This window comes from Amia ocellicauda, chromosome 2 (assembly GCF_036373705.1).
Source record: "Amia ocellicauda isolate fAmiCal2 chromosome 2, fAmiCal2.hap1, whole genome shotgun sequence".
NCBI lineage: Eukaryota > Metazoa > Chordata > Actinopteri > Amiiformes > Amiidae > Amia > Amia ocellicauda.
In genome coordinates this window covers 39,984,011-39,998,666 of record NC_089851.1, presented here as the reverse complement: position 1 = coordinate 39,998,666, position 14,656 = coordinate 39,984,011, and the positions used below count along the sequence as shown (strand labels likewise).

At 37.8% G+C, this 14,656-nt stretch overlaps 1 protein-coding gene across 1 annotated transcript; it reads right to left on the bottom strand.

Moving 5' to 3' along the window:
- Positions 1-239: 239 nt before the first annotated feature.
- Positions 240-5,753, bottom strand: LOC136711947 (uncharacterized). Its single transcript, XM_066688542.1, has 3 exons — positions 5,655-5,753; positions 5,260-5,574; positions 240-595 (listed from the first exon to the last, which is right to left on the bottom strand). Exons 1-3 carry the CDS (start codon positions 5,695-5,697, stop codon positions 240-242), a joined length of 714 nt encoding a protein of 237 aa, XP_066544639.1. The 5' UTR covers positions 5,698-5,753.
- Between the last annotated feature and the right edge of the window lie 8,903 nt (positions 5,754-14,656).

Genomic DNA, 14,656 nt, shown 5'->3' with positions numbered 1-14,656 from the left:
CATTAATTCATACACATTTTCTTTTTCAATAAATGGAACTTATGTTATTTACTTTGTAATTTTCTCATGTGAATTTTCCACAATTCAGTTGAACACCTCTTCATGCCTGAGGTTACACTTGTCTTGGATGTGGTAACAATCATGAAGCACTCAGATACTGTAATTTACTTGAACAGAAAAGAGGCTAGTACAGTTATTTAATCTGATCCAAAGCCACGGTTAAACCAGAAACGTAGAAGTCATTGTGGGTTTCTGTAAGGACTGCCTGAAGCATCTGTATCACTGTGTATGTCCCAGTAGGCACAATAATATGTGGCAGAATGGATGTCCTTCACAGATGTTATTTTAAGAATATACACATCAGATCCACGTTTTTCAGCCTGGAAATCTTTGCTTCCATAGGTTAAGTCTTGAGTTACTCCTGTACCATCAAGCTTTAAGTAAAGTATCCTTTTAAAAGCTTCACCGTCCTTCTTTTGGTACCAGTGAATATAAGCACTGCTAGATGGTACATTAGAGGCAGTACAGGTGATCAGTGCAGTTCTATCCCTCTTTCTTGTCAGGGATGATTTCTGTTCCAATGTCATTGTTGCCACTGCAATGCCAGAGAAATATTGTTAAATTGTCAGATATCTTTGATCTCTAATATTTAGAACAGACAGACCTCCACTTACCTATGAAAGAGATAAAAAGAAAAGCGTTGCCTGGAACTAAACACATGGTTCCTTCTCAAATTAAGATGAAGTGTGTGCTTGGTTTATGTATTTATTTTTCTGCTCAGATATTTGTATTACACATTCAGAGGAAGTTATTATGACAAACTAACCAATCTCAGAGGACCACGTTTAACGGCTTTTCATTCAGAGACCACAATTACCATCAGGCATCACTGTCATTAGTGGATTCAGAATTGTTAGCAAGAAATGAATTGATTGACATACGCCTGTGACCAGTGACAACTCAGAAGTCAAAGGCAGAAAATAAACTGGTTTAAAGCTCTACTGGGGGTGTATTGTTTAGCAATATACTTATAGTCTCAAACCATAATTTGATTCTGAGAATAACTTTAATGTTTTAATTCAAAAATATAAACACATTATACAATATAAAGACAGAAAGTGAAAAAGGTAGAAAGAAAAAATTCAATGTGTATTTTACACTTTTACACTCAGATTACACCATTTATTAAATAGTGATTAATAGAAATTGATAAAATATAAAATATTGGTTAATATTTCTGCTGAATACAATGCCTGTCTATTGAATTCACTTTGATCAATTGTAGCAAAGTTGATTTAACAGAGGAAATGCAAGGCTGCAATCTTTTTTACTGGAATAAAATGAGTTAAACACTGAACTCAGCAGCATTGTATGTTTTACAAACAATGGCATGCTTTTCAAGAAAGATTACAATTATTTTAATCCCCTCAAATTAATATTTTATGCATCCTTAATTAAATATTTACATAACCATTTCTTTGTATAGATTTGGATGCATGTTTTGGATTATTATCATGCTGGAAAGTCATTTTTTGACCAAGCTTGAGTTTTTAGAAGAGGGAACCAGGTTCTTGGCCAAAATGTCCTGCTGCACACTTGAATCCATCTTTCTCTCGATTCTAACAAGTGCATCAGGACCAGATGATGTAAAAAAAAAATCTAAGGAAAACACCTCCGTATTTCACATAGGGGATTATATTGTTCTAAACATGAATTTCAACTTTTTGGCATCAAGCTGATGCACTGATGAACATGTCCATGAAGCAAATGTTCTATTTCATCTGACCATAAAACACAGTCCCAAGTGTCATTGAGCTGCAGTTGAGTAAATTCATACTGCTTCCTTCAGAAGAGTGTTTTTCCTTGCAATTTCTTATCACCAATCTGATCACAAGATTCATGCAGCTGATGTCAAATGGTACTTCTTGAGACATTTGAAACTGATGATGCCAGACTCTCTTGGCGATCACCAATCATTGCTCTTGGGTTTGATTTCACCATGTGTATTGGTAATATTTTCTTGCATGTGCAGTGTTTTCCCCAGAAATGTGCATAGACAGGACGTGTGTTACTGAATTATTCCCCAAAGTGGCGGGGGTAGGGGTGGAATGCTAGCAGAATGTTTACGGTGGACAGGGAGGGGTGCCAGTGGATTGTTGATGGGGGAGGTGTATTTTTATTTATTTGTTTCTGTCATTCAAGGGGTGTGGTATAAAAGTAAGGGAAACACTGATGCTCTTCCTGGCAAGGTAACAGCTGTTCCAGCATCCTTTAAATTCTAGATGATGGACACTAAGGTGGAAACTGGTAGGTTCAGCTTTTTGTGAATATTTCTATGGCCATCACCCAACTTGTGGTTGTCAATGACCCTTTGCCTACAATGAACCAGAGTGCAGCCTGGCAAAGAGGATAGGCTGGGAGCCCACCATGCTGTTGCAGCAGACTGCAATGAAAAGTAGAAAAGAGCAAACGATTCAAGTGAGGCGACATCAGGGCCGGCCCTGACCAATTTGGTGCCCTAGGCAAGATTTTAGCTGGTGCCCCTTGCATAGCAGCCAATTCCACCACCAATCATTGTGTTCATACACTCACACAGAAACTGCATAGCTTTATGTCATTGAGATTTTCTTCATTTTAGAAACAAACAATAAAACACAAAATGAAAACAGTATTAAAGAAACAAGTTACATAAAACAAATAATAAATACAATATAAATAACAGTATTGCACGAAAAAAAAACTATATTACATACACCTTAGTGCAATATGCATAATGTAGCATTGTCCTACAGCCTAACTTGCCTTGCCTTTCTTGCAGCAAACAAGTGACATAAAACGAATTATAAATAAGTGGATGCACAATTCTCATTCACTCCAAACAGTGTCCCTTTATTGCATCACTAGCAATGCATCCAAAACAGTGTCTTCAGTAACTGTAATATTAAGTTTGATGAATATGTATGTGTGAGTCTACAAATAAATAACAATAACATAATCAGTCGTATAATAATCAATATAACCAATAATCATGCAAAAAATAATAATACAAATATACACAGTTCTGACAGCAGAGCTAACCCAGCAGCCAAAATACATTAGAAACAATGTTGTTTCAATGTCATATTTTAACGTTGAATATACATTGAAAATTGGTTGTATTTGCAAATGGAATCAATGTCGAATTGTCAACATTCCTTAAACATCAATTTAATCAGCAAATGCAAATGACAACACAAAAAGAGAGAGAGTGAGTGATGACAGAGTTAATCTGGGGAGAGAAGAAAATAAAACAACTAAAATACAGTTTCTTTATGTTAACTATACAAGAACAGTAGAGGAAAAAACACTGTATTGCTTCAGGATGAACCTAGAATAAAAATTCCAAACATCATCTTTTTGGCTGAAGTTACAAGAAAGACAGCCCTGCACATATTGTGTAGAAAATAACACTAAATGTGTCACAGTACTATTAACACATGTTTTGTGTAGAATTTCTACACATTACTTCTAAGAGTGTATATTAAACCACCTGAAAAACAGATTATAAAAAAGCTATCAATCTTTTTAAAACTAGTTCCATGCAAGTTATGGTTAGAAAGCACTTTTATACACACCCACATTTTCTCCAATATGTTTTATACAGGTCTCCAGTTGAATTAAAGTGAAATAAAAACAAAAACAAAACAAAAACAAACATATATATTTTTTAATTTCAAATTGTCAGCAGTCACTGATAAAATATTTTAATTGTAGTTACTATTTTGATAATACATTTGATTAATGCACATAATACAATTTTGTTATCATGCACTGAAATATTCTGCTAGTAAAATATTTGAGTTAAACTAGCCGCTAATTACTTATTTAAATTAACGAAACTCACAAATATTTTTCATTTAGAGGAATGTGCTTAAATTCTAGTTATATACCTTCATCCATTTCTACTGTATATAGCAAACCTTCCTCCAGTCAGCTTAAGTTAAAATGGAGATTCTTCCCAGGCTTTGTTCTAGTTTAGAGGCTTTCCCGCTTTCATATATATATGTGTGTGTGTGTGTGTGTGTGTGTGTGTGTGTGTGTATTTATGTATGTATATTAACGGATATATATCTTTGTTATATTTATTAAAGGGAATTTTGTCACTCAAAATACACCCATGAAAAAAGTACTGACTTGTGAAATACATGTGTTTGAGAGGATATTGTGTTTGTTATCTGGGGGTCTGTTTGATTGTATTGACTCTCACGACGTCTATTCAACCGGAAAGCAACGTGTATTTCGACCTTGATGAATCGTGGCCAAAACCAGGTTGAATAGTAGTTGTTTTCTTGTTAAATCTTATATACTTATAACCGTTATACATATCGATAATACACTGTCTTCAATTCAATAAACATGTCAACAGTAGATAACGGTAATAAATAATAGATTATAAATCAACGCAGTAGATAATGACTCAGCCGGCTAACAGACTAGCATCGCTGTTCTCAATATGTAGCGCAAATAACTTATACCACACCTGAACAAACATCTACATTTTGCTGCACGCACCCAATCATATACATAATAAACAATTAGTCTTTGTTTTGTAAACCTAAACTATAACTTTTCCAGCACCAACCTACACATAAAACGCCAGAGGAAACGTATGTTCAAAACTCATGAAGTGTATGATCTCCAGGCGTGGCAGCTCCGATTGGCTGATTGTTAAGGGCCGACAATGGAGCAAAAACGGAAAATACGTAAAGCTAGGGGAGTCACTACAAAACCAATTTCCACTGCCCTTCAACACATTATAGGTCAGGTTAATCCCCAAACAGCTGAATAGTCTTTCCAACATCCCTAATGAGTTAAAGGTAAAAGTAACTGACATTGACTCTAGCTCTTTAATGAGCTAACGTTACTGGTATCCAAAGTAAGCTGCGAGTAACGCTGCGCCAACTAACTGTGCAATTAGATACACTATTAATTCATCAAATCACATCACATCATCTCTGCTCCGACCCGTTTGTCATGATGCTTTTTTCTCATTTATTCATTCCGGGTTCTATACATAAATCTGATCACAATAGGCAATATTATATATTAGGGTTTGTTGTCTAAAAATGGATGTTGATACATGTTTGTATCAATAACTTAATATTTACAATACATTACAGGAAAAACTATATTGAGATGTTTTACTTAGATTTCAAATAATATTATATCAGTTCAAAGTAAGATGGTTTATGTACAGTCTGCCTATGGTTTGTGTATCACTGTGAGAGTCCCAATAGGCACAATAGTATGTTGCAGAATGGCTTTCCTGTTGTACATTTTGAATGATAAGATTGGACTCTTTTGAGTTTTTGTCAGCACTGAAAGTAGAGCTGATAAAGTCTGGGTCCTTCGTAGGGGCTGCACCAGCTATGTAAAGAATTCGCTTCAAAGCTTCCCCGTCTTTCTGCTGGTACCAGTGGATGGTTGCACTGGTGGCATCTGTTCCAAAGACTTTGCACCTAATCCGGGCAGTTTTAGATTTCGATTTCGTCACAGTTAATTGATCCTGCTCCAGGGTCACTGCTGTCTCGGCGGCTGCAATTAAAAACAGAAAAAAAATATTAAGCTGCATACTTTGTGCTCCTTAGAAATTAATAAATGTAATATCGGCTTACCCAGGAATAGCAAAGGGAATAATATGCAAGAAGTGAGAATCATGTTTTTTTGTTCATGTAGGGCTTTGCATGTGTGACTTTAATTAAATTTGCTTAAATGCCCGACCATTTTGTTTGAGATCAGAAAGGAAATGACGGATACGTCAACCAATCGCAGAGGGCCACGCATGAGGTGTTTTCCTCACTGATACATATATACTCCTCTAAATATGAAAGATGTCAGATCTCAACAGTAGATTGAGCTGATAAATGAATAACCACTACTAAGGCTATGCTCATGTTCAGAGTCAGTTTGAAATGTAGCTGCTGAATATGTAGTTTACATATTGAAAATAATAACTTGTATAATATCCATCAGGGGGAAATACATTGAAGTAGACCCAAAGATTAGATTATTATGTTTATTTTTGTATTATTGTTTTTTCACCCAGAGTTTCTGGTGTATCGATTTTCAGAGTCCAGACCGGAGACGGACAGATCGCACCATATCTCCTGAACAAATCGTTTAAGTGGATATTAAATAACACAGAGTAAGCCTTTTTAACAAAATGCACAACATGGATAAAATGTATAGTGGCTACTGTATATACGTGCATGTTCACCAGTGTCATCGCACATTACATTTTATAATTGTTGCTCTGTGAGTGGTAGTTTAAACAACTGTAGAGTTTTATTGTATTGTAATATATTTTAATCCCCCCCACCTTTAATTCATTAATTCCTCTTGTTTCACACATTTCTGTGGCAGCACCTGCGCCACTTCTACACTAGAGTGGGGTTTACTGTTATTTAAAGGAAATTGGCCTTTGAGGGGTCTGTGCTGATTTACTGACATCTGTGTCACTGTGGGAGTCCCAGCAGGCACAGAAATATGTGGCGGAATGGCTGGTTTGTGCTTTGTGTATTATAAGATCACTCTCCCCATTAGTATTTTTGGTGGCTTTGAAAACTACTTTGTCATTGGTTTGGTCATATGTAGGATCTACATCCACTGTATGTATATACAGAATGCGTCTCATAGCTTCACCTTCTTTCTTCTGATACCAGTGGATATAAGTGCCTTGAAAATCTGAGCCCACGTACTTGCAGGTAATGCGAGAAGTTCTGTTCGCCATTTTCGTCAAAGTCATTTTTGTTTGTTCCAAATGCAGCGCTGCGACAGCAACTGAAATGAAGACAGAAAGTGCAATTGATAAAATACATACAATTATACAAATAGATCGATTGATTGACCCAGATAGAAACTATATTTTCCTTACCTATAAAAACGGAATAAATAGTGATGTGTGAAAGCAGGAACATGTTTTCTTGTATGATATTGTTGCTTGTGTGTGTGGACTACTGTGCTACTGGTACTTTTTGGGTGGGTAATTTGAATCATGACAGGAAATGGCAGAGATCTATAAACCAATCTCAGGAGACAGGTATTGTGTGTGAATGCCTCACCAGTGCAACAGTGTAGCCGCTATTCATAAGGGTGTTGAAATATTAGAGTAGTCGTGGTAATAGTAGTACTTGTGAATAGCGTACAGTATTGAGCTCTGTAATTCAGAGTGATATTTTTTGGTGAAGTGTCAAATATTTACCATGCTTATTTTTATTTTTATTTGTTATTTTTTACGTGAAGAAGGACCAAGTCAAAATCCCATGCTGCAGCTGCAAGATAGTTACATTTTCAGGTTCTCTCTATTTCCGAAACGGCGGCAGAGAAACATATCACAGAACACTTAGAACTAATGTGTTACATTTAAAACATTATTTGTTCAAGGACGACAATGTTGTGTTAAAATTCACCAAAACACAATGCAATGTGTCTTTTTAAGTCAAGTGTGTATGGAGAAAACAAATTGCATTCAACGTGCACATTGGGTTGTAATTTGTAAATAGTTGTGTTCTCCTTGAACAAACACGGAATGTGTTACATGTACATGTAACATGTTCTAAAAGTGTAGTGATCTTATGTTTTAGAGAATGTGAGCTAAATAGATGGGTTAATACAGATGAAGAAGTGTCTGAGACTTTTAATGTATAGGCAAAAATCATATTTATTATACAGGGATTAAGGGCCGGATTAAATAAAAACTTTGACCCACCTGCTAATAGAAAACTACAAACCTATACATCATAGCGGTTACATTTATGATTAGAAGAAAGTTGCATATTACTAAAAATTGAGTACAGTTCTGTAGCTTTCTATTAGCCGGTGGGTCAAAGTTTTGATTTAATCCGGTCCTAAATCTCAAAATGAACAGTATGTAGTAGTTATTAATGATTTTAGTGGTTAAAATTATAGCTGTAGTTAGTCTAGGCTGCAACAGACACGGAGCAAATGTGATATGTATATTGTTCAGACATTTTGATTGACTAGACATTTGAGTAGTTATTGTGAGGATTTCCGCTGAATATAAAAACTGTGTGAATCCCAGTACGCACAGTAATATGTGGCAGCATCGCTCCGCTGAACGCTTGAGATGATTAGGATGCTTTTTTGCTGTTGTTTTCCAGCTGCAAACCTTTCCTTGAAATTGGGATCGTTTATATTTTCGTCCTTTCCAGCTGGTTGGTATAAAATCCTTTCTATCGCTTCCCCCTCTCGTTGTCTGTACCAGTGAAGGATTGTACTGCTGAACGACAGCGAACCACCAAATTCACATTCCACGCGTTTACTTTTTCCCGGTGTAGCTATTATATAGGGTTTGGGGTGAGTTACCTGGGGGACCACGTCTCCTAAAAAAAAAAAAAAAAGAGAAACCTTAACATATTCATATGTATAACATAAGTCACGACATAAAACCGAAGAAAAACTCACCCATCAGGAGAGAAAACACAGAAATCACTATAAAATAGAGCATCATAATTTGTAATGGTAAATATGTATTTGTGTATTACTGTGCCTTCAACATTTATGGCTCTATACAATTTAATACGTTACTGGGAGTTGCCGACACAGTGACGTATATTATGAATCCTCCCCTTAATCAAACGTGCTTAATTTTATTTGTGGCTGTAAGAAGTTGCATAGCTTGACTGAATAACACTACATTTCAGTAAATTAAATTAATACACAGAACATGATTCCACCAATACTAATACGCCTTTTTTTTAGGCTATAGTAGTATGTCAATAAAATGGTCTTTAATGCATTATTTCAAAACTCCTTACAGTCAATTAACTATAATTCTAAATGTATTCAAATTTTAAATGTATTGCCATAACAGGATTTTAATGATTTTAACTACATGTGCATAAACTAATATATTGACTCTTGTTCATCCTGGCTTTCTCTTTGATTCTACCTCACACCAATTAGAGAGGAAATAAATTCAAGCAGCAGCGGGAGCACAATCTGATTTACAGCAACAGTGTTAGTTTGAAACCACTAAATCATTTCAGATCTCATTACTCAACTGAACAGGTCTGATCTCTGCTTCTTTACACACAAGTCTTTTTTACGGCAAGGTTTACTTTCGGTAGTACAGTTTCGTCCCCCCCAGTCTCAGCCAATTCATTTACCCTCGAGCAAATTGCGCTCTTCTTGGACATTAATGGGGTCTCAGCTTGAAAGTGTCAACGAAGGCATTTTTTTTTACCCCAATTCGAAATGATGGAAAAATTACACTTTCTGTCAAACAGTAACACTTTTTTCTTTTATTAACCTTTTGTAAAACAAGTAAATGGTTTTATATCCCCAAAATTAGCATTTATTTGAACATTTGCACCACATTCACAGCCAAATTAGTGGTTTAAAACCACATGGTTTTGTATGTTTTGGGCAGTTATTTGGACCAAACTAGTCATGTTTGTTCTGTTATTTCTTCACTGATCTGAAGACAGGTAAAGCACACTATTTGTGTCATTCTATACTCTGGGCAGAAATGCTTGTGACAGCCGAGGTAGACCTTTGCAAAACATGTCTTTGCAGTCATGTAATAGAAAAGCACCATGGACCACTTGATGCACTTCTAGTTGGTGGTTCTCATCTTGACCAGGTGCTCCAGGTGGAAAAAACATTTGAGCATTTATTCCAATTGTAGCAATCCTGGCTTGTGTGTGTGTGGGGGGTATTATTGTGTTGGGCTAGGGAGGGATGTTTGTGGTTTAAGGCAATAACCACTGTACCAACTGCTGTACAACTTTAACATGAAAAGTAGGCTGCAGCCCTCGCTGCCAGCTGTTCTGACTAATTGTATAAAACTTAATTATTGGCTTTATAGTCTCAAATTAATGTATAAATTAAAAACATACACAACTATTTTGTATTATTTATTATAATGTGTCTGTGTGTATTTATATATGTATATATATTTATATAGCATGCCTACTATATACAGTGAGGGAAAAAAGTATTTGATCCCCTGCTGATTTTGTACGTTTGCCCACTGACAAAGAAATGCTCAGTCTATAATTTTAATGGTAGGTGTATTTTAACAGTGAGAGACAGAATAACAACAAACAAATCCAGAAAGATGCATTTCAATAAAATTATACATTGATTTGCATGTTAATGAGGGAAATAAGTATTTGACCCCTTTGACTTAGTACTTGGTGGCAAAACCCTTGTTGGCAATCACAGAGGTCAAACGTTTCTTGTAGTTGTCACCAGGTTTGCACACATCTCAGGAGGGATTTTGTCCCACTCCTCTTTGCAGATCCTCTCCAAGTCATTAAGATTTCGAGGCTGACATTCGGCAACTCGAACCTTCAGCTCCCTCCACATATTTTCTATGGGATTAAGGTCTGGAGACCAGGACCTTAATGTGCTTCTTCTTGAGCCACTCATTTGTTGCCTTGGCTGTGTGTTTGGGTCATTGACATGCTGGAATACCCATCCACGACCCATTTTCAATGCCCTGGCTGAAGGAAGGAGGTTCTCACCCAAGATTTGATGGTACATGGCCCTGTCCATCGTCCCTTTGTTGCGGTGCAGTTGTCCTGTCCCCTTAGCAGAAAAACACCTCCATGTTTCCACCTCCATGTTTGATGGTGGGGATGGTGTTCTTGGGGTCATTCCTCCTCCTCCAAACACGGCGAGTTGAGTTGATGCCAAAGAGCTTGATTTTGGTCTCATCTGACCACAACACTTTCACCCAGTTCTCATCTGAATCATTCAGATGTTCATTGACAAACTTCAGACGGGCCTGTACATGTGCTTTCTTGAGCAGGGGGACCTTGCAGGCACTGCAGGATTTCAGTCCTTCACGGCATAGTGTGTTACCAATTGTTTTCTTGGTGACTATGGTCCCAGCTGCCTTGAGATCATTAACAAGATCCTCCCATGTAGTTCTGCGCTGATTCCTCACCGTTCTCATGATCATTGAAACTCCACGAGGTGAGATCTTGCATGGAGCCCCAGACCGAGGGAGACTGACAGTTATTTTGTGTTTCTTCCATTTGCGAATAATCGCACCAACTGTTGTCACCTTCTCACCAAGCTGCTTGGCGATGGTCTTGTAGCCCATTCCAGCCTTGTGTAGGTCTACAATCTTGTCCCTGACATCCTTGGACAGCTCTTTGGTCTTGGCCATGGTGGAGAGTTTGGAATCTGATTGATTGATTGCTTCTGTGGACAGGTGTCTTTTATACAGGTAACGAGCTGAGATTAGGAGCACTCCCTTTAAGAGACCTGGGAGCCAGAAATCTTGCTGATTGATAGGGGATCAAATACTTATTTCCCTCATTAACATGCAAATCAATTTATAACTTTTTTGAAATGCGTATTTCTTGATTTTTTTGCTGTTATTCTGTCTCTAACTGTTAAAATACACCTACCATTAAAATTATAGACTGATCATTTCTTTGTCAGTGGGCAAACGTACAAAATCAGCAGGGGATCAAATACTTTTTCCCTCACTGTATACACATATGTGTGTTCTATGGCTCTGTAATAAGTGAATGCACTCATGGTTACAAATGCTCAAGTGGAGAGCTATAATGATCGGGGCGAATTGACGTGGGGGCAAATTGTTTGTCGTGGATGAGTTGTTATGAAGGCACATTGATGCGGGGACGAACTGTCACAGGGATGAATTGTCGCTGGGACCAATTATTGTGGGGGGCGAATTGTCGCTGGGGAGAATTGACAGGGACGAATTGTCAGGGACGAATTGTCATGGACCCCATGATGGTGGTGACGCACCAGGGAGTTGGAGTTAGTGATGGAAGTAAAGAAGCTATCCGAAGCATTGAACTACTTGAAGCTACTGTACCGAAACAAGGTTTACTGCTTTGAAGCGCTCGATACAGTCTCTCCATAGTGACACCTGCTGGTCAATACCTGGTATTGCGACTGGATTGATTGATTCAAAAGGCAGCAGTCCTCATTAGCATCTTTGATCTGTAGTTCAATAAAGGTAATGTGAAAATGTGTCAATGTGTACATGTCCAAAAAAGTGCCTCAAAAATCATGCTTTGTCACCAAAGTATAATGGAAACACTTTGTAATACAGTACCCTTACTACAGTGTACTTACATTGTAATTACACAATAACACTAGTGAATTGATCATGAATTGTATGTATAGTTAAAGATTATATATATATATATATATATATATATATATATGTATCGATAATGTAATTACAGCACAAGCTTACATACACTTAACAAGTAGTGTGGCTTAATTACATATAGTGTGTGTTAGTTAACTGCAGTGCAAACCTTTGTGATGTTACTGATGACCTTAAACTCATCTCCTGTTACAGTGTAAATTGGTCTTTTAACATAATGTTATGTGAACATAAAGGATAAAGTATTTCATTTCCATCCCATATTCTTCAGAATATTTAAAGGAATAATCATTCCAGTAATTTAAACAGATCACAAGGTTGTAAAATGAACACCGCACATTCCATTGCAGTAAAGATTAATTTCTACTAATATTTTGTATCTGGGGTTTCGGCTACAGCAGGATTGAAGCTCGGGTCTTTCACACAGAAGTGCAGTGGCCTTACCGCATTACTAAGGATTGGCTGGTTTTAAATAAAGATTAATTGGGTCAGGTGATGAGGCATGATTTTACCTAATTTATTATAATTTTTTGAACATGTAACTGCAGCTGTAGATCATGTGAAAGCATATGATATTATATAGTTAGATTTTCAAAAAGCTTTTGATAAGGTTCCACACCAAAGACTGATCCTCAGATTGGAAGCTGCAGGCATTCAGGGTAATGTAAGTAGATGGATCATGAACTGGTTGATGTATAGGAAACAGAGGGTGTCGATTTAGAGGAGTCGCTTCTAACTGGAGTGAGGTTGTTAGTGGAGTTCCACAGGGATCAGTATTAGGGCCTTTGATTTTTCGAATCTATATTACTGATCTGGACTCTGGGATAGTTAGCAAACTAATCAGATTTGCAGATGATACTAAAATAGGTGACTCAGCAGATACAATCTCGGCAGCACAGGCTATTCAAAGAGATTTAAATAATATTCAGTTGTGGGCCGACACCTGGCAGATGAAATTCAATGTGGACAAGTGCAAGGTATTACATGCAGGTAACACAAATGTCCACTATAATTACACTATGGGAGGAATAGAACTAGATTAAGTAACGCATGAGAAAGACCTAGGAGTCTATGTGGACTCCTCACTCTCCCCATCCAAACAATGTGGGGAAGCAATAAAAAAGGCAAACAGGATGTTAGGGTATATTGTCAAAAGTCCACACTTCAAGAAAGATATCGCTGCTCTAGAGGCAGTTCAGAGGAGAGCAACCAGACTTATTCCAGGTCTGAAGGGAATGTCCTACTGAGAGACTAATGGAACTGAACCTTTTCACCCTGGAACAGAGGAGACTACGTGGGGACTTGATTCAAGTCTTCAAAATCATGAAAGGCATCGACCACATCAAACCAGAGGAGCTTTTCCAGATCAGCAGGGACACACGCACTCAGGGACACAAATGGAAATTGGGCTTCAAGGCATTCAAAATGGAAAACACGAGACTCTTCTTCACACAGAGAGTTGTCACAATCTGAACAAACTCACCAGTGAAGTGGTTGAAGCTGAAAATGTGGGAACATTTAAACATAGACTGAGGAGTTTGTTCCAGATTGTGACCAGATTGTGATATTATGCCTTGAAGCCCAATTTCCATTTGTGTCCCCGGGTGTCGGCCCACAACTGAATGTTATCTACGTCCCTTTGTATAGCCTGTGTTATGTAAGACAAGTTTCTGTCACTCCTACAACATCATGGTCACATGCCAGCACTGTGGCTTCTAGGTCTAACATCTTGTTCCTTATACTCCTGGCATTGAGTTACAAACATTTCAGGACTTTCCTACTAGCAGTTTCCGTTGGTTTTCTTTCCTCCCATTGTCAGAGCTCCCTGCCCCCTTGGTCCCTAGTTTAAAGGATTCTCAATTTCTCTGCACATACGCTCTCCAAATGCATTAGCCCCCCTTCTGTTTAGATGTAGACCGTCCGGTTTGTACAGGTCCCATCAATCCCAGAAGAAAGACCAATGCTCCATAAACCTAAAACCCTCTTCCCTACACCAGGATTTCAACCACATGTTAAACTTTCTAATCTCAGCCTATCTCCCTGGCCTGGCACGTGGTACCGGAAGTATTTCAGAGAAAACTACCATGGAGGTTCTGCTCTTTAGTTTTGATCCTAACTCTTTAAATTTGTCTTGCAGAACCTCTACCCTACCTTTTCTTATGTCATTGGTTCCAATGTGGACCTTGACCAGTGGATTCCCCCCGGCTTTGGCCAGTAGCCCGTCTACTAGTTTAGGGAGATCTGCAACCTGAGCACCAGGCAGGCAAGATACCATGCGGGTCTCCTTATCACTAGAACACACTGTGTGATCTACACCTCTAAGAATTGAATCTCCTACTATAACTACCTCCCTGTTCTGGGGGGAGTGGGCACCATGGTGCTCTGGTGCTCATCTGCCCCCCCCCCATCATCCTTTGAACTATCACTGTCCAACTTGGTGTCCAGCAGTTGGAACCTGTTGGGCAATTCTAGCTCTTGGGGTGTCTCTAAGGGATG